This window comes from Poecilia reticulata, linkage group LG20, assembly GCF_000633615.1.
Source record: "Poecilia reticulata strain Guanapo linkage group LG20, Guppy_female_1.0+MT, whole genome shotgun sequence".
Taxonomy (NCBI): domain Eukaryota; kingdom Metazoa; phylum Chordata; class Actinopteri; order Cyprinodontiformes; family Poeciliidae; genus Poecilia; species Poecilia reticulata.
In genome coordinates, this window is record NC_024350.1 from 20,448,831 (window position 1) to 20,467,905 (window position 19,075).

General features: G+C 39.3%; 2 protein-coding genes across 4 annotated transcripts; one reads left to right on the forward strand and one right to left on the reverse strand.

Moving 5' to 3' along the window:
- Positions 1-2,378: 2,378 nt before the first annotated feature.
- On the reverse strand, positions 2,379-10,187 carry ralaa (v-ral simian leukemia viral oncogene homolog Aa (ras related)). The gene is made up of 5 exons (XM_008396545.2): positions 9,998-10,187; positions 7,365-7,603; positions 7,066-7,274; positions 6,557-6,731; positions 2,379-6,465 (listed from the first exon to the last, which is right to left on the reverse strand). The coding sequence occupies exons 2-5, from the start codon at positions 7,476-7,478 to the stop codon at positions 6,343-6,345; spliced, it is 621 nt and encodes a 206-aa protein (XP_008394767.1). The 5' UTR covers positions 7,479-7,603; positions 9,998-10,187; the 3' UTR covers positions 2,379-6,342.
- med1l (mediator complex subunit 1-like) lies at positions 9,407-18,849 on the forward strand. 3 transcript variants are annotated; one of them, XM_008396544.2, is made up of 17 exons: positions 9,407-9,915; positions 10,528-10,619; positions 13,804-13,879; positions 13,963-14,017; positions 14,179-14,272; positions 14,390-14,418; positions 14,569-14,640; positions 14,723-14,797; positions 14,938-15,014; positions 15,101-15,163; positions 15,240-15,369; positions 15,459-15,583; positions 15,662-15,780; positions 15,880-16,075; positions 16,200-16,295; positions 17,027-17,138; positions 17,225-18,849. In XM_008396544.2, the coding sequence occupies exons 1-17, from the start codon at positions 9,879-9,881 to the stop codon at positions 17,376-17,378; spliced, it is 1,602 nt and encodes a 533-aa protein (XP_008394766.1). In that variant the 5' UTR covers positions 9,407-9,878; the 3' UTR covers positions 17,379-18,849. The 3 variants fall into 3 exon arrangements, with proteins under 3 accessions (XP_008394766.1, XP_008394765.1, XP_017157456.1); XM_008396543.2 differs by having other exon boundaries at positions 9,410-9,915; positions 14,179-14,305; XM_017301967.1 differs by lacking the exons at positions 9,407-9,915; positions 10,528-10,619 and adding an exon at positions 13,255-13,477 and having other exon boundaries at positions 14,179-14,305.
- The last annotated feature ends 226 nt before the right edge of the window (positions 18,850-19,075 follow it).

A 19,075-nucleotide genomic window follows, 5' to 3' on the forward strand; every position in this document is an offset into this window, starting at 1 on the left:
AAATGACTACAAATTATTAAATCACGTTTTTGCTAACAGATTTTAATAGGTGTGACACAAATAATTTTTAAAACTCGTCCTCTGAGATTACAACTACATCTAAATTATTAAGAATATCAATGCTAGTAAAATGATCTCACCAATTCACGTCAGAAAGTAAGATGTATATAATTGCATAGTTTATTTGCCAAGGGTGATATTTTCTAAACCTTTACTTCTGAAAATTTGAGTAATTCTGTCATTAAAATTATTAATCCAAAACTCATGTTTTGTGGTTTTCGTGTAATAATAATTTTCAGAGTAACTCAATTTTGGGCCTTCATTATCTGTGAGCCACAGTCATCACAGCTGGTTGACTGAGGTCATATAATTATGTTTACTTTCAGTAGATTATGAATAGACTACAGAAAATTGCTGAAGCAGTTACAAAATAACCTGAGAACACTTTCTAGTGTGAAAAATCCAGTGGAGAATCCATACCTGTTTATTCCACAAATAATGTAGCATTTATCTCACACAATAAGACAAATAAATCAGGTAAAAGGAAAATAAATATAGAGAAGGTGAAATAACCTACTCGTTAACTTTTTTTTGTTGAAACCCTTGCTACTCATTTAGCATTTAGTCAACTGTCAGCCTTTCACATCTTCACTTAGCAATTTTTGTCCAGTTCACCTTGCGTACATTCTCATCATATCAGTTTGTAACATTTTCTATTCCATTCCAAAACTTTGTCCGTCCTCTTACAAAGTAATTAATTAGTGGATTTGGACGTGTTTGCTGTCACTGTGATGCTAACAAAATTCCTTTTCATCCTTAACTTTCTGAAAGGTTATAGGTCACAACAAACTGACATTTAGAACTTGAAACCTTCCTCCAGCTCGACAAAAACCTGTTGCATGTACGGAACGTAATCCCAGAGCATAATGGTGTTTTTATGTGTCGTTCGCTCCTGTTGTCACATCAAACTTACCTTTTATAATTATGGACCAAAATGTAATGTTCAGTTCCATCAGATCATAATATAGAGCCAGGATCTTAGCAGATTTTAGCCATACCTACCACATAATTCAAATATATGGAAATATGTGACAATATATCATTAACATCGATATCGGATGATGATAGTCAATTTTTAACATATCGGTATTGTCTGGATAAGAAAAAACGATATTAATCACTGATACGCATTTGCCATCTTGTTGCTGTTTTTGTATTCGTTTCAAGGGGAAAAAACATTTGGTGCTTGTTGTGTCACATAACAGTGATAATGGTGCAAGACTGTCGGGTGTTTATCTGAGGCAGCAGAGCAATGTCAGCATTGTGGTCATTTTTTTCATTGTTGAAAGAGAAGTGAAATATATGTAATATATATATACTGCTCAAAAAAATAAAGGGAACACTTAAACAACACAATATAACGCCAAGTAAATCAAACTTCTGTGAAATCAAACTGTCCACTTAGGAAGCAACACTGATTGACCCGACGAGGGTCACCGTTGTCAATCAGTGTTGCTTCCTAAGTGGACAGTTTGATTTCACAGAAGTTTGATTTACTTGGAGTTATATTGTGTTGTTTAAGTGTTCCCTTTATTTTTTTGAGCAGTGTATATATATAAAACATGTGGATAATATGTGAATATCTATACTGCTTCATCTCCAATCCCATGCAAAGTTCAACCAGCATTTGTTGGAAATGTGGCCTCTTTGTAGCCTCTAAGACTAATTCCAGCCTTGTCTTATCTTTAATTTCTGAGATATTTCCAATGTTCTCCGTTTTAATGATCAAAATTAATTTGAAAGAGGAGTGTGACACTTTTTAGAGCCACTATAACTATTTTTCTCCCCCCCATGCTTGGTGCAGGTAGGTCACTGGATCAGAGAAACTTTGATCTAATATCATGGTTTCCTTAAATAAATATTTTACCTGCCAGCAGAAATTTCCCAGTAAACTGAACATGAAGATAATTAATAATGGTGACTAAAAAGAGTAAAAGCAGCTAGATGGGACTTTTTGTTGTGACTGAGAATGATTACAAATTATTAAACTAAAATCCGCCTTTCTGTAATAATCTACAGCCAAACATTTAGGATAGTGGAGCAGATGACATCCTGTGACGCATTCCCTAACGTCCATGACAAAAAAAAAAGAAATAATCTAGCATGTGATATAACTCTGTTTGAAATATCAAGGTCAGGAGGTTGCAGAGATTCAGCATATTCGCAACAAGAAACAAAAACAAACAGCTGAAAGGCGAAGTGTTCCTAATGGAAGCTCTTCGTTTTAAAGGTCAGTCTATCTTTTCAGAGTGAACGAAAACATGACCACAGTGAGGGAGACCAGCTGTTTGACAACATCTCACAAACACACCTCCAAATGTCATTAGTAATATCCACTTTATTTGCCATTTTCAAATTACTCACAAAAAAAAAAAAAAAAAGAATTGAAATGTAAGCTTCACCTCTTGCATTCACAAACAGGCTACATTAGTGGTTATGCTCAAAATAAGTAAACATGAAGGAGACATTTAACCGATGGTATACAACAACCGTCCAGTCCAAGACGTAGATGGCTGTCATCATTCCAAGGGCATTAATAGAAAAAGGTAAAGCAAGTTAATTAAAAGCCCCATTAGGACATTCTGCTTGCAGCTTTTCACACATTATCTGCTTTAGAGTCCTGCAGAGGTGTTGGCCTGTGAAGTTTGTTGCATGAAAATGAAGCAAAGAAAAAAAAAAAAAAAAAAAAAAAAAAAAAACAGGAACAGTGTAGTGGAAGGCCTGCTCACAACAAACTGGGGTCTTTCTTAGTTTCTTCCCAAGTCTCACTAACTTTTCAGGAATCTGTGTGATGCGCCGGAGGTTAGCCCTTAGAACATCTGTAACCGCTTTGTGTTCTGATGTAATGGCTTCCCAACAGTTTGGGTCTAGCCTCCTTCTCTCCAGAGTCCCAACTCTTTTCCTTCCTCTGTGTGCTTAATGCTCAACATGCGTCGCGTTTCTGTCAGGAAACACAACTGTGCATTTTTCTACGCATTAACTCGGGGAATCGATGAACTCGCACTGAGTCACTTTTAAATCTAATAAGATGCATAACTTTTGGATGATGTTGTGTTTTCCGAGCTGAAATCGGATCCCTACTGAGAGCTTTAGAGCTGAAGTGCTTCTTCTACTGAGCTTCGCCTTTTTGAAAGGTAGTTTAAAGACACAGAGACGGCATTTTGAAATGTTTTACATTCCCTCGTTCCAGCTCCAAAAAACCTTTTGCATAGACACCACGTACAGTTTTGGACAGAAGCTTAGATCAATTTTTCATGGGCATGAACGCGACACTACTAGTAGATCTTCATAACTCATCTGAAGTGGGTTTTCTTCTGTCACTTGGTTAATCAAGCACACTCCTGTAATGCATTTTAAAAACTACAATATAATGCACAAGCTTGAATTGATCAAATTAATCAAACTTATACATACAGAAATGAAAGAAATTCAAAACCCACAATAACCACTGACAGCTAAACATTTCCCTCAGAATGATGCTGCTTTCACCAAGCCTGACGAAAACGTTGGAAGTGCCAAACTGATAGTTCAATCGCTGCACCTCAATCCAATTTTTAAATTTACTTAAGTTAAATGTTTAATAATCATTCCACCCTGCAAAGATAAAGGATTAAATAAAGAATTTAAAGCCTTAAATGAGTATGACATCCATGCCCATGAGAAATGGACCAGAACTGTATTTACGCTCACATCAAATATTTAGAACATAATCAGACTGGATGTTTAGCAACAACCTTTTGTGTGGCTGTTAGAGGAAAAAAAAGTGTAAACATTTTAAATAAATGTCTTAAGAATTAAAAAATTAGAGCCTCGGTCTGAAGAATTAAGAACAGAAGGGTTTAGTTGGTGGTTTTCTTTCTTTCCTTGGTCAAATTTAGCTGTTGCTGAAGAGCAGCCAGTTCATTTCTGTGCTATTCAAACATCAACTTTCCTCTCAAACCATCCAGTTGCAAGAGCTAAAAAAAAAAAAGAAACGCATGAAGTTTTTAACATGTTACAGAGAAGCCTTGCCACAGGATGCAGCTGATGGAACAAAAAAAAAAAAAGTAGAACGTCGATGACTTCTATGCTCTGCAAAGCACTGGCAGTTTAGGATTACAGGATGAGTAAGAAGGGATTATTCACATTCACGACGGACAGAGAGGCAACCGTGACGCACTGCACAAGAATTACAAAAGCCCTCAGAACCCTCCATGTCTTACACCGATCAAACTGTTTCACTTCCCCCTTGTCGATCCTCTGCTAAGGTAGTTTTTACACAACGCTGTAGTGCTGATCGGTTTATGCTCACCATGGAAATTTCTCATTCACTGGAATTAACAACTGGGCACTTATTTCAGGGTTCCTACACATTTTTCATTTGAAAAATCCAGACGCAAATTTTGAAATTGCTCAATCATTTTTGGCATGTAGGTAGAAGCTAAGGAGTATTTAAAAAAAAACAAACAAAAAAGCATTTAGAATCAGTATTTTTCGTACACAAAACAAGACTGTGGGCGCGGTTCTGGGCTAGACAATGTTAAACTGCGTGGCTGATGTAGCGCTCCAACCAAAAGGGGCTTCGCTAACAAAGACTTGCATGGATTTCCAACCCAAACATACGCACAAACAAATCCAGATGAATAAAACTGCACATGCGAATGGATCCAAACATGTTTCTCCCTGTTCATTGGCTTATTGTTTTGCGAAAAACAAGATTGTTTCATTTAATTGTGCCGTTACAGAGACAACAAGAGCTTATGTTTGACTTTGTTGCGATAATTAGTGCTTTATCTCAAGAAAGAAACATCTGAACTTTTTACATGTTAATTAGTCATTTTATCAGGGTAAAAAAAAAAAAGTTATGTTTTTATAACAGTTTTATTATATTGTTTTCTGAGAAAATTTGGTTTTTGAGTGTGTTTTGTGTTAGCAGTTTAAAGACAACCTCATTTAAACAAATTGTTATTTGGAGAAAGGTCTGGAATGAAGATGTTGGAACAAAGGAAGAAATAAGAGTCTATGGAGACAAATGTTTTTCTAGACAAGCTGCTTTTATCAATACTGGTTCAGAATTTTTAAGACGGTGTAGGAACCCTGTTATTTGTATTACCTAGCAGTTTTCTTTGGTTGCTGACGGCAACGTTTTTGGAAAGAGGAAATCGTAATTCAATCTTTGCTTTTGTTTGTTTTCGTCCTCTAAGTCCTCCTTCTGTTAAGCTACTCCTAAATAAGAAATACATTTAAATGAAAACTAGTGTAATATAAAGTTGCTAATTAAAAGTCTGAGCCGAGAAGAAATTAAATTGTCTGGAAGCAATTTTTTTTTAGTATTGAGCTGCATGTAGTGTTATAGAATCACCTTTTTTTTTTTTTTTTTTTTATCAGAGCACCAGGGATTCCTCAATCACAAAAAAGGCAATGAAATTCCTTAGCCGAGCGAGGTAACACTTCTAAAACGTTAGGACTGAAAAATGTTCAAGTGTTGCAGAAATCCCTTTGAGGATTCAGGGTAGTGATCAATGTTGTTTGTGCATTTTTAGAAGACAAACTGACAGGAAGAAGTGAAGGAAATGGAAAAATTGTGTGCCTATTTTACAGTGCTTTATGTGGAGGAGAAAAGAAAAAAAACCCGGAGAAAATAGTGTTTAAAAGCACGTTATCGCACAAAAAACATGTAGGAATGGCAACAAATGTGGGCACCTGCTTAGAAAAGGGAGGCGTTATTTCAATAAAATCCTTTCCAGATTAACCAGTGGAAGTTATATTTACTTGGCGGCACTTGAACCTGGAGTTTGCGCTACAATGCTGAGTATTTCCAAGCAAAGGTGGTGGACCCTATACATGGTCTGGGGGTTTTCCTGACTACACCTTCCCCGTTTAAGCGTTGGCTCTGAAAACGTCTCAGTCCTTCTCTATTGAACATACACCTGTACAGCTGTCTGAAGATAATATGAATACACTTTACAATTAAAATGTTACGTTTTTTCTGGGGGGACATTTTAGGGCTTCTTGGCAAGCTCAGGCCTACAATTAAAACACCACTCATCTATTAAAACTCTGTCATGTGTAAGAGTAAGAAAAGGAGATTACTTAAATCATAAATTATTTGGAGTGTCAGCACATAAAAAGTTAAGAGCTAAAAATGGTGTATGAAGTGCCACCTCACTACTTCCTGACGCACGGTCAGAGGTCCTGCTTTAGCCAGGAACAGAAAGTCATGGTCAGGTCTGGGCACAAAAGAAATGCAAAAGTCTGAGAAATGTACATGTACACTAGCAGCTACCCTGCTCTCCTTCACCACTATAAAATGCAGCATCTCTCTCTAATCCTTTTAGCCAGGCTTTTACTTTTCTTCTTCCCGTTCTTCTCTTTGCTGTCCTCCATTTTTCTCGCTCGGATCTCTCGCATCAGGTCAAAAAACACCTGAAAACAAACAAACAAACAAAGAAAAAGTTGAAATTTTTGATTTCAATTTCAAACCGTGAGCTCGTTCAACCAGGAGGGAGCGACAAACCTTATCCACATTGGCACGGGTTTTGGCAGAAGTCTCCACGTAACACACGCCCCACTGCTCTGCACGCGCCTTCGCTTCGTCCGCGCTGACCTGCCGCCGGTCGTCCAAGTCCGATTTGTTGCCGACCAGGAGGAAGGGCACATTCTCGTCCTCCTTCACTCGCAGAATCTGCTCTCTGCAAAAACAGCCGTGGGGCACGAACAGGTACAATGGAACGTGCGTCTTAATTAAAAGTATCTTCTTGGAAACAACAACCTCTAAGCAGGTATTAAAGATATGTTTCCTTAAGTCCACATTTCCATTTTAAAACTGTCTTAGTTTTAAGGCGAATGACTCATGGTGTCACCCCCTAATCAGCTAATGAACTCCTGCAAAACGTTCCTGAGCCTCTAAACGTTCTCACCGTCTAGGTCAGTAGGCGACAGCTGACTTGAAAGGCACAAATACTCAGCAAAAAGTTAAGTGGAAGGAAAAAGTGTGGGTGTTCATTTAGGTACGCTCTCTCTCACCTGAAGTCTACTGTTGCTGCAAAAGACTCCAGCTCTGTGATGGAAAACACGCAGAGGAAGCCCTCGCCGCTGCGGAAGTAGTTGTCCCGGATGGCGGCGTAGTCCTCCTGGCCGGCCGTGTCCAGGATGTCTATCTGCACCTCCTCTCCGTCCAGCACTACTTTCTTCCTGTAGCTGTCTGCTTTAGTGGGCTCGTAGTCTTCAACAAACTGGGAGAGGATAAAACAGGTAGATTTGACCGGTTACAGGTGGAAGAAACGTGTCAGCTTCGCATGCCTGCTGAAATGCGAGACACCGACCTCATCGTACATGAACTGGAGGGTGAGGGCTGACTTCCCCACCCCTCCGCTGCCCACCATGATCACTTTGTGGAGGGCCAGAGAGTTCTGTCCTTTGGGCTTTGCAGCGGCCATGGCTCGGCGTAGATGTCAAGGGCGGGGTGGGGGGTGAAAGGTCAAGGCAGCGGGTGAATGGATGGGATTGCGAAAAGAAGATCGTAAAAGGATTCCAGGTGTAACAAAGTGCAGGGTGAAAATTCCTGTTAAAAGTACAGCGAGAAGGAGAAAATAAAAAAAAAAACAGTGCATCATAATTTCCACAGCCTCCTTGCTCCATGTCTGCAGGTTGATGGATTTGTCAGGGGAGACGGAGGTCACACTTAAACACGCTGCGGAGAGCAACCGTTTCAGATCGCACCAGATAAATTAAAATGTCTGCATTTTATTCCCTCTCTGCTAAAATGCTTTCTTCCTTGTTTTTCACTGAAATAATGTAATTATTTGTCTTAGTAATGCCAAAGAAGACGATAAGTATATTTGATTGCTGGTACAAATTACTCATTTAGCAGCATTTGTCATTTAATTAAGACAAAAAAAATTTTAAAGTAAGAAAATCACATCCTGACTGCTCTGTTTACTATTATTTCCTCTTTTTTTGTACTTTACAGCCACAAATTTCTTTGTATTTCACCGGGATGTTATGTAATACACCAAAATAAAGTAATGCATGATTAAGTGGTGGGAAAACAAAACCCGTTTTATTTTTTTCTTTACAACTAAAAACATATCGTGCAATTAAATTTGGACGTTACTTTCTAGAGACGCAGAACCACCTTTTGCTGTAATACCAGTAGCGGGTTTTTTTAAGGGTATGTCTCCACTATCTTTGCACATCTACAGACTAAAAAGTTTCCCAACTTTTTTTTTTCTAAAATAACTCATGATCAGTCAGAACAGATGGAAAATGACTGAAGATTCATCTTCAAGTTTTGCCTCAGATTCTGCACTTTGACGCAACATACAGCCAAGTTTCAAACTGGTTTGGCTGTGTGTTTAATGTTGCCTAGCTGGAAGGTGAACCTCAGAAGGAAAGACCGCTGCAGAGCATGATGCTGCCACCACCATGTTTTACAGGGGCAACAGTTTCCACTGTGATGTTCGATCACCTTCTCCCACGTTTGCTGTTTCTTTACATGCTTTTCTTTCAACAACTTTCTTCTTGTTCCATAAACAACAGGTTCTATAGTGTCTGTGGTTAATAGTCGCCGTGCCGTTTCCTCAGACTTTTTGTGAAAGCAACGCATGCAGCAGTCAAAGTGTGCAGAAATAAGATTCACTGAATGCAAAAGAGTCTCTTTATGCAAAGAAGGACAAGAGTGAAAGGCAACTAAGATTCACAAGGTCCCCAGTGGAGATGTGTTAAAGGTATACTTACCAGTATGTGCAATTCTTATGGGAAATTAAATCATTTATGATGGATTGAGGTAAAACAATTCATGCTTTTCAGAATAAGAGACAAAACATCTCAACACTGCCTTAACACACACTGGAATTAAAACAATACTACAGTGCATCAACGGTTAATTTTTAACTGCACCTTTTCTTTTACATTAAAGGTAAAACAGTTTAGAAATCCCCAGAATGTAGGAGTTTCCTGTAGTTGATGAAGGATCGTTGATACACATTTGTATCATAAAACTTTTTTATTATGATTAATATTTCTAGGCAGCATCTGGTGATGTTTTTTTTCTTTCTTCCAAATCTGACATCTGCAAGAGCAATTTAGTGGTCAGAACTAATGCATGGAGACCGTAAGGGAATCATGATGCATAGAAATGAGGGGGTGAAGGCCCATTCCCAGCACAGGCCAAGGCAAACCTCTTGGAAGCAGGATTAAACATGGGAATTATGCCAATGCTTCATTAGACAAATTAACTAAAGCTAATTTGCAACGTCAGCTGTCAGTCAATATAACGATGTAGCATTTAATGTAATGCTCCCCTAATATTTACTTACTTTAAGTGCAAATAATAAAAAATAGTGAACTATAAACTATGAATGTAAGAGTCTCATTCTCTTGATAGCACGATTCAATTATGTTATTTTAACATAATAATATCTCAAGGACTACACGGGGGAAACTATTATAATTTTCCTAGAATAAACCAGCAAGAGGAAGAAATTAGCACTGAAATGACGACAATAACAAAACATGAGCAGTTTCTGATAACTGAGCAATCTATAATTGAGCAAACTAATACAAGAGGATATGGAAAACATGAATAACCCCGTTAACAGATTATTAAACTAGAAATTTACAGACTAAATGCTCTGAAAATCCACGCCTGGAGGCTATTAAAGTGGGCGATGTGGCTAAGCGAGCAGCTACCTAAACCGCACGGAGCAGGTAAACATGTCACCTGACGTTTAATTAGCAGCTGGGGAAGCTCAGGCTGATTGAAACGCCTCTAAAATCAAATCTTTATTATCCTGACACCCAGCAACAGATGCTTGCACCGTTGAACAGCTCTGTCGATGGCAGAAGGGAAAAAAGAGGAGCTAGCAGCAAGCGGTTGGTACCACAGCAGCTAATCACAACTAACACACAAAATAGGGCTGGAGCGGTAAAAAGGCGTTTTAATAGAACAACATACCTGCAAATTAACTGGTTTTCCCTTGGGGTAGAATGATAGACGAAAGGTGAGTGAGAGGAGGCAAAATAAAAACACTCTGCTTCCTGTGCTTGTTAGCTCATGGCTAGCTCGGTGGCTAACTCCAGGGACTCTGGTGGTAGCTGTTAGCAGCGGACTGACTGAACGTCCTGTGGGCTTGGCTGTGTCTGACAACGCCCGCCCGCCAGGGACACTCTCCCAGCTCTACGTTTTACTTTTGAATTTAAACTGATTCTTCTGTCTCTAAAAAAAAAAAAAATCACTTTATTTTGATGCTACTAACTTTAATAATTTTCTTGAAGCTTAGGACATAACATTGGCCAATTTGCATAAATGGGGAAACGGTGGAGAGGCACTAAGATGGCCAAATACTAGAGGTGTTGTTGAAAGGTGCAGAGAATTTAATTGCACTTTCCTGCTATAAAAGCCAACTCCAGCTGCTACAGTAATAATGTACTGAAAATTAATCTTATGTGCCACAGTTGACATTTTCTGCTTTGGTTTTCTTTCAGTAATGAAAGAAAATGCCACAATTTCTAACTTGCACCGCAAGTTTGCAGAGAGGAGTTGGAATGACACATTTCAGCTTGTTCGCAGATGCATGGTAAGGCAATCTTAAGGCAAACCTTTTGTCATTTTAATCTCATGTTCATTTAAAAGAATGGAAAAACTGCCTTACAGTTTTGTTGAGTCAGTTTGGGATGGGCCCTTTAACAATATAACATGTGATGTGTGGCAATGCACTCCCATTAGATCATCCATAGAGGGATACTTGAGCCTTTGTTTGATCATCACTCTGGGCACTGATGTGCTTCTGATGTTTACTTAGTCTCACTTGCCATCTACATTAGAATGTAAAGTTATGTAAACGCCTTAAAATAAATTTGTTTTATTGTAGGATCTCTCATTCAAACTAAGTGCATTCAGTGACAAATGCAACCTCAGAGAGAAATATCTCTTATTTCTTGTAAATAAAGTTGCCAGTTCTGCACTTTTACTTCCATCACTAAGGATGTTTGCTAGTGTTTTATTGTTGACAATAAACACAGACATAAAAATTAGCCAATTGCTAAGTGCAGTTGAGATTCTATGATGCTGTGGGACTGTTTCTTTTCGATTAAGCTCTGGGAATCTACTTGATGTTAGGAAGTCTTTGAACGAACCTAATAAAAATGTGAATACTGAAAACGAGTAATTATACAGGGTGATGATCCAAGCTATGGCCAATCGACAGAGAAATTTAACCTTGTTTTATGACCAGCCCAGTCCCCACATATTAAAATATTCAAAAAGAATTTAAAAAAATTTGTGTGCAATGCAGAATGGTGGAACAGGACTCAGAACTTGAGAGGTATAATGTGTTTGCCAACAATATGATATACAAGTTTAAGAACAAAGGATTGAATGTGCAAATGCTTATTTTGCAGTCCAAGCATGCTGTTTTTAAATATACTGAAACTAGTCTGGCCATTGTCTTCCTGCACTATTCCGCTTGATTCAAATCTCTCTTACAGCTCAGTCTGGGTTTTCTCCTGTTTACTTGGATTCCCTCCGGTATAATTTCTAGCATGCTAATCAGCGAACAAAAGAAGTTGTGAATGATATCTGTCTTGCTTTAAATTTGTAGTCTGCCTGTACTTTTACTAATGGCAGCAGTGTAATTGAACAAAGCCGTTCGGTGTTGGCCACACTTCAAAACATTGAACAGCCATTTTGTTCGGATAGGTACTTCTCTCTTTGAAGTGGAGGATGGTTGGGGTTAGCTTGGTTTATAGCTAACGTGTTGAACCGTGCGCGCGCCAACTCCGCTCACACGCATTGGCATCGCGCGCTATCTGGTCATGCACTTTTGAATTTGTGTAACTGAGCGCGGATCGCTCGCCCTCCATTCACAAAATAAATGGACTATTACGAAGGTGCTCCAGCAGAGCAGGTCCCTTTGGACTGTCATTTATATACACCCTCCTTTGAGGGCTCATTTTATGAGGATATGACTCCAACGTAAACGCGAACTTTCAGACTTTAACAATTTCCTTTAAGCTACAGGAAACTGGCGCATTATATACGTCACGGACAAACGTCAACGATTGGGTAAAATTTAAAACTTCCAACAGCGTCTACGCCTGTTGCAGGCGGTAATGCGCCAACTTTGTTGTTTGCCAAAAAAAAAAAAAAAACACAGAAGAAGAGTCCACGCCTCCGGGAACATAGACATAATATAAGAGAAGATGCCTCATGCACCGCTCTCGCCTATTGTCGCTGACGAGATTTAGGGCGGCCATATTGGAGCGGTACTCCACTCCAACTCGGCTAATGTGTTTAGCAGGCACAATGACATATCAGCGCATTTAATCGATCATAACACGCTTTTTTGTTACTGGAAACCATATTCAAACATCTATCAAAGCTACATTAATATATATATATATATATATCTATGTTTTCCAGCCGACGAGTTCTAGCTTCAGAGTGATTCCGCACCTGAGATTGAGTCCAAAATCCGAGATTCATCCGTGCTGCAGTGAATCCGTCTCTTTTTAAAGATATCTCCCACTTCTTCCTCATATCGTTTCTTTATAAAACCTTCAAAACCAAAACGGAAGATTTGGGATGTATCTTACTTTGGACAGAGTGAAAGAATTACATATAAATAATAGTCTTTACCACCTGTGTAAACTTTGCTGGTGAATGTTATAACACGTAATATAAGTTTTATAATGTATGTTACATTGTTTCATTTCTAATGTAGGCTCTTGTGTCAGATAATCTGAGTCAATGTTGGAGAATAATAATTTTTTTTAGATTTACGGAATCTCAATTATCCTTTATAGCGGGGCTGAACCCGTATAAAGGGTTCAGCCCCGTATATACGGGTTGAACCCTTTATATATACGGGTTCATGTGTATATATAAAGGGTTCAACCTGTACAGTGCTAATATGCACTGTACATATTAGCACTGTGCTAATATGTACAGTGCTACATATTAGCACTGTAGCTAATATTTCAGTAAAGTAATATTCCAGTCACAGAATATACACAATAATATGTCCATCTTACTTGTGAAATGTTGTCTGTGGAGCCCTCACATCAATAGTCCATCGATCCGAACAACAATATCCCTCAGTGCTGAGGCATCTTCTGCTGTTTTGATTGACAAAGTAGAAGGATATACCGCTCCAAGATGGCCGCCGTATTTCCTGCGCCGGAGCAGCCAATGCGGGGTCTACTCTTATATTATGTCTGTGTCCGGGAAACGATATAGACCCCAGACCCTCTGTACGGAGCAAAGTGTAGTGTAAGGGGTCTGCTTTTTACCTGCTTCGACGAAGCTAACCAGCGTGCAGAGACTCTGAAGAGGGTTTAGTTTTCTTTAGATTTTCATGGGTGGAGCCCCCAGAGAGGAGAATATTTGTGGATTTATTTAAAGTGGAGTTTGGCAGGGGTCAGTCTCCAGAGTCTGGTAAGGCAATCTTGATTACTCGGTGGTCTAAAGTGATGTGTGGCCCAAAGGGATACAGCAGCTGGGGCTAGTTATACAATACTGACCAGCAAGGATTATGAAGAAATTAGATTCTCAAAGCAAAGGATGAGTTCACAGTATATTTGCCCTCTGTTTAAAACTGTATGTAAAGGATCCTCAGTGTCAATATTTCCCTTGCTGTGGTATCACGCAGCTCGTGTTCGTTGAGGGGATCGGGCAGACGGCACTAGACTGTTGACACAAGCCTCGCACTGCTGCACAACACGTCCTTTGTCAGGTTTTCACTTCCCTTTGTCCCACAATAGGACAAACCCAGGGATGAATCCAAACCTTGTGAGCCGATTGCAAGAGCTTTGGACAGACTCCAGGAAGTGCTTCAGGGTAAACAAATATTCCAATGATTCATTTTTCTGCTTTCTAGTATATTGGTAACATTATTATTCTTTTTTTTATTTCATTTTCAGCACCAACTATGGACAACACAAAATCCAGACTGGAAATGATTGCCAAACGACAAGGGTAAATACATTTGTTTGTAACATGACAAAAAAATATAAAAAAAACTTTGAGCTGGTGAACAAAAGTGTTCATATCTCAGATCTAGCTCTCTGGGAGTCGATGCATAATTTATTGTAGCGTCTAACCTTCGTTCATATACAATTTTGATTTTTTTTTTTTAGGATGGATTTTTACTGTACTGACGCCACCTGCTACCTGACGGCTGACATTTTCTACCTGGAGGTGTTGCTGCTGCCATCTGGTGAGGTGAAGGAGGTAATGGTGGCTCTACATGGAGAACGCCCCACTGTAAGCGGACTCTGGCCTTCAGGCGATATGAAGCTATTCCTCTTTTTAAATTTTATTAACTAATTCTCTAAAATCGCTTTGCAGCCCAGCAGGTCCCTTTTGCATCTCCTTAGGTAAGCGATGACGGCGTGTTAAATTTACGTCAGATAAAACGGGCAATTTATCGCCAACTACTTTGGATGACGACAGTTTCAGCTGTTGGACGAGTAATTTACCTGAAAATGCTAATTCCCCTTTTTTTTTTTTTTCTGGATAATTTAAAGGTCCTATAACTTTTCAGAATTTTCCGTGAGGCTGAGGGAACTGTTTGCTCAATACAACATTCCTGGAGACAGGTAGGTTTTCCTGAGACGTTCACGATTCACTTTTAAAATCTGGAATGGTTACCATTTGGCCTCCCATCTGTTGCTTTCACAGAGAAACAAAATCCAAAATGTTGAAATCCCTAAAAAGCTTCTGGAAAGACCTTCAGCAAATATCAGATATGCCAAAGTAAGTAACAAAAAACACTAATATGGTGACTTTTTAGCAGTTGTTACTGTTACTACTAAAAATAGCAGTAACAGTTTGCACTGCTTTTGGACAACTTGAATTAAACTGTTTATTCATTCAGGATGTTTTCTTTCTTTTAGTGAACCAAAGCGCTTTGAAGCCCAAATGGACTTAATAAACAATGGCAGGGTTGGTTTTTTAATGACAGAAAAGCAAGGTATGAGTTGGAACGTTTACAGTAAATCATACACGTGGATTTTTTTTTTTCTTTTTAAGATCTGATTTATTCATTTATTGTTCCAGATTATCCTCCTTCTCTTTACTTCTATATCTCACCAAATGATTGCCCGAAGAACTCAGAGATGTGTAAGATTCAGATTTTTCATCTCAACTTAATGTCTGATCATGCAGCGGATTCGAAGTTGCGTCTTTTATTTCATAGCACTAGAGGAATTGCTGGAGCTCAAGCCAGTTGTCCAGGTAAACCAGGCTACAATCGGAGTCGGCGACTTGACTCGCAGGCTTCAGATGACATCTCTAATCTCAGAGGCTCCTCATCTGGACACTCGTAGGTCTGTATTTTATTTATAGTCTCTCATTCAGTAGAATGATGGGAAGGTCCCAGCTGCGAGTTAACAATAAACCTGCGTCTTGGAGCCAGCTGTCCGGCGGGCGCTGCACTCGGTGAGGTTTCGAATGAGACGCTTCCCGCGTGTTTCCTGCTCAGACTGAAGACGCCGATACCTGTGTTTTCTCATATTGTGGAGAGAGTTGGACAAATCACAGGTTGGAAACTTTTCCAAGAACAAAATCAAACTTCTTTTTGTTTTCAACAGCTCCACACTCATTCCATTGTTTCTACAGGCGTGACTATACCAGATTGTGACCTCCAGTGGGCACCGTTACCCAAGCTTCTGATGAACGCTTCTGCAAGTGCAAAAAGCCCCTCGGAGCCATTAGATGGACAGGAGATCTTTACAGTGGTACAAGTCTGCTTTTAGCTTTATTTATTTATTTTTTTTTTTGTCAATTTAAATTCTTATGGATTACATACTGAGGGAGAATCGAAACGTCTCGTCCAGGTTTTTCCTGAGGGTGGGATGCACACTTATGTTGTCCCTGATTCTTCCTGGGATGCTCCCACGCAAAGAGCAGCTTTGCTGGCCAGCGTTCCCTTCACCCAGCCGGCTCACGTCTCCGCCGTGCTGGAGCTGCTGCGTCACCAGTGTGTCTTTAACACCCTGCTGAGGAGCTGCTTGACTCAGAGTGCCAGTCCAGGTGGGAGGATGTTCATGTGGTAGAATTATATCCAATATGGCGGAAGGGATGCTGCCAAGAAGACTTGTAATGCTCTTATTACATTTGTGTTGTGTTCTGCTTTATTTCTATGAATTCCCACCAGCTTCAGTTTGTGACCTTCACTTTGAGGTCCGCCCAGAGTCCACTACCAGCATTTCTGTGACCTTCTGTCAACCCCACATTGACCGTCTTGCCGTCTGTAAGCATTTTTTAAGAGAATTTTATGGGGGGGAAAAAAGCCACTTACTTTAAGTATTTTTCAGGTCTGGATAAGTATAGCAGGAAAATGGTGTGGAAAATGTTTGAATTTCCAGACTTGCTTCTCATATGGTTTTTGGTTCGTGCAGGTTTGGTATTTAAAGCCTGTCCTCTGCAGTAATTTCTGTCGTAAATTGATAGAGAACATTGTGTTCTATAAATTCAAAAGAACTGCAGTGGGCCAGTTCAGGTTAGAAATGCTCTGTTAAGCATTTTGAATCTGCCTCAGCCATTAACATCATTAGATTATATGTAGTGTAAAAGTGGCGTATATTAATATACTACTCTTGTTGCTGCTAAAACTACCGATTTTTAAATAAAGTAAAAATGACTGAACTGTAAATGTTAGTCTGAGAGTGTGCAGGCATGTTTATTGGTAAACTTTTTGCTTCAAAATGTAAGGAAAGTAAAAAAGAAGTAGTTGTAAAAAAATATTTAGTCCATTTATGTACACCTTAACCTTTTGTGGGCTAATTTTTCAGAGTGGTATAATTGGCGTCTGTGAAATGAGTCTTGAAGATGAAGAGATTGCCAGTTCAGGCTAACCGTCAGCTGCAAACCTCTTTCCGTTTGTCCAACTGAGATTAATAGTTTCTTTATTGCAACTGAAATACTTATACCTTATAACCTCTACAGAACTACTTGTGGACTCGTGTGCTTTTCTGTCACCAGTGCTGGTCAACATACCTGACCCCCGTCAGATCACCTGCCAGTTGTTTGGAGGAGGATTTTATGATCCATCTTATCCCATGCTGGACGAATACACCACCATGGTTCTGACTAGGTCTGTTTTGTACGCTTGTAGCAATACTAATTGTAATCATTGCGTTCAGTTTGATTCCTTGCATAACACTTGTTTTGTTATCTCAGTTGTATGTCCATTCCTGTGGCCATGCGGGCGTTATACTGCAAGCTCGAGGAAACCACCAGCTGCCCCACCACCACAGTAGCTGAAAACGACCAACTAAGTCCTGAGATGGACACCGATGGCCAGTCGCCTGCAGCCTCCCGAAGCGCAGCATGACGGCGTTCCTGGTTCAATGTGCGGTGCCGTATCTGTCTCTAAATCTGAGCTTCGTCCTGAAACGAGCGCCAGCATGCCTGACGACCCCCACCCGCTCGTTCCTGTGGCTCCAATGGCAAACTCTCAGAGCTGGTCTCAACATAAGGAGGGCTTAGCGGCTGCCTGCGTCACAGATTATTGGACTTTATTAAGAAACTGGCCGCTGTGTAACAATTTGAAATGCTGATGGTTGAGTCTGTCTCACTATGCATTCCAGTGTGGTAGGGATGACTGGCTGTAAAGGTTTTTGAGGTCTGGCAGTGGGCCTCCACAGGGCAGGAAACCAGTTGCTTGTTACCATGTGAGCCAGTAAGTCCTGGTCTAAATGTCTCTATATTGGCTTGTGAAACCAAACAGATCTGACATTTTTCAGCTTTGAAAAAAAAAAAGAAAACTTTGCTGAATAACGAAACAATTTGGTTTGAATAGAGAAAAGAAAGCTAGAAGAAATTTCTTGATTACATTTGAGGACTATCTTGCTTTTTCTGGACTCCTGCCAGGACTTGTACCAATATAGGACAAATGCCTGCAGCCTGTACAGTAGAAGAAGAAATGTTTACCACAGAGACGACGATGTGATTTTTACTGCATTAGAGGTCTTTGCATACAATTTTCTAAACCTACTGAAATGGAGGATGATTTTAATGTATATATTTTTTACATATATTTAGAATATTTGATGCAACTGTTGACAGTAGACAACTGGCTTTGTCTGTATGCATATCCAATGACCTGTGTGACTGCTATTCATAGAAGCAGCCAAACATGTGGGGTTAGAAACGCTCTCTTCTTTCAGAGGAACCGTCCTTGAAATATTTGTTTTGTTGAGAAAGTTCACAAAAGGAGCACATCATATGGTGATGCTGGAGGATTTTAAATAACTGTCCAAGCTTTTATAAACCTGGTTGGATGTTTAGTCTAATGAGCGTCTTATGAGACTCTTGGCGTTATTTGAATTGTTCTTTTATGGGTGGGATCATATAGGATGTATGCATTTATAAGTAAAAGCTGCAAAAGTTTTAATGTTTTGTGGTCAGCTGAGAAAGAAATGCAGCCGTTAACACAGAATAGAGGAAAGTGTTTTATGGGTCTTGGTGAGTTTCGGGCATAAGTAAACTACACACACACAGTCAGCTGGTGGTGGTGGAGGCATCGTAATGCTGGGCTGTTTTACAGCATTGCAAACTGATGACACAAAGATACAGGGTGATGTTCTAGTAAAACAATAATATGAGAATAACTGGAGGGAATTTAAAATATATTTTCACTATATAATGTATTACAACAACAAAAAATTAATATTGGATCAAATAGAGCTTCAAAGTTTGACCGGTCTGAAGGATATGCTTTCTTACCTCTAATACTAATAAAAACTGAAATTACTGTTTGTTTTTTATACAAATCAAATAAAGGTTTTATAAATCCAAAGAAACTTCTGTTTAAAGATCTGTTTTTAGTCCAGAACTATTCAAAACATTTTGATCAGACACTAAAGTATCATTAACCACCTGCCATGCAAGATTATGGTCTCTCAAATTGGCTCCATTTGCTTCATTTGTGCTCCATAACGCTTTACTCTTAATATTTAAAATGTAATTATGAATGTATACAAATGTAGCACTGAACAAACGACTAAACAGTTTGTGTCCAGGATATGA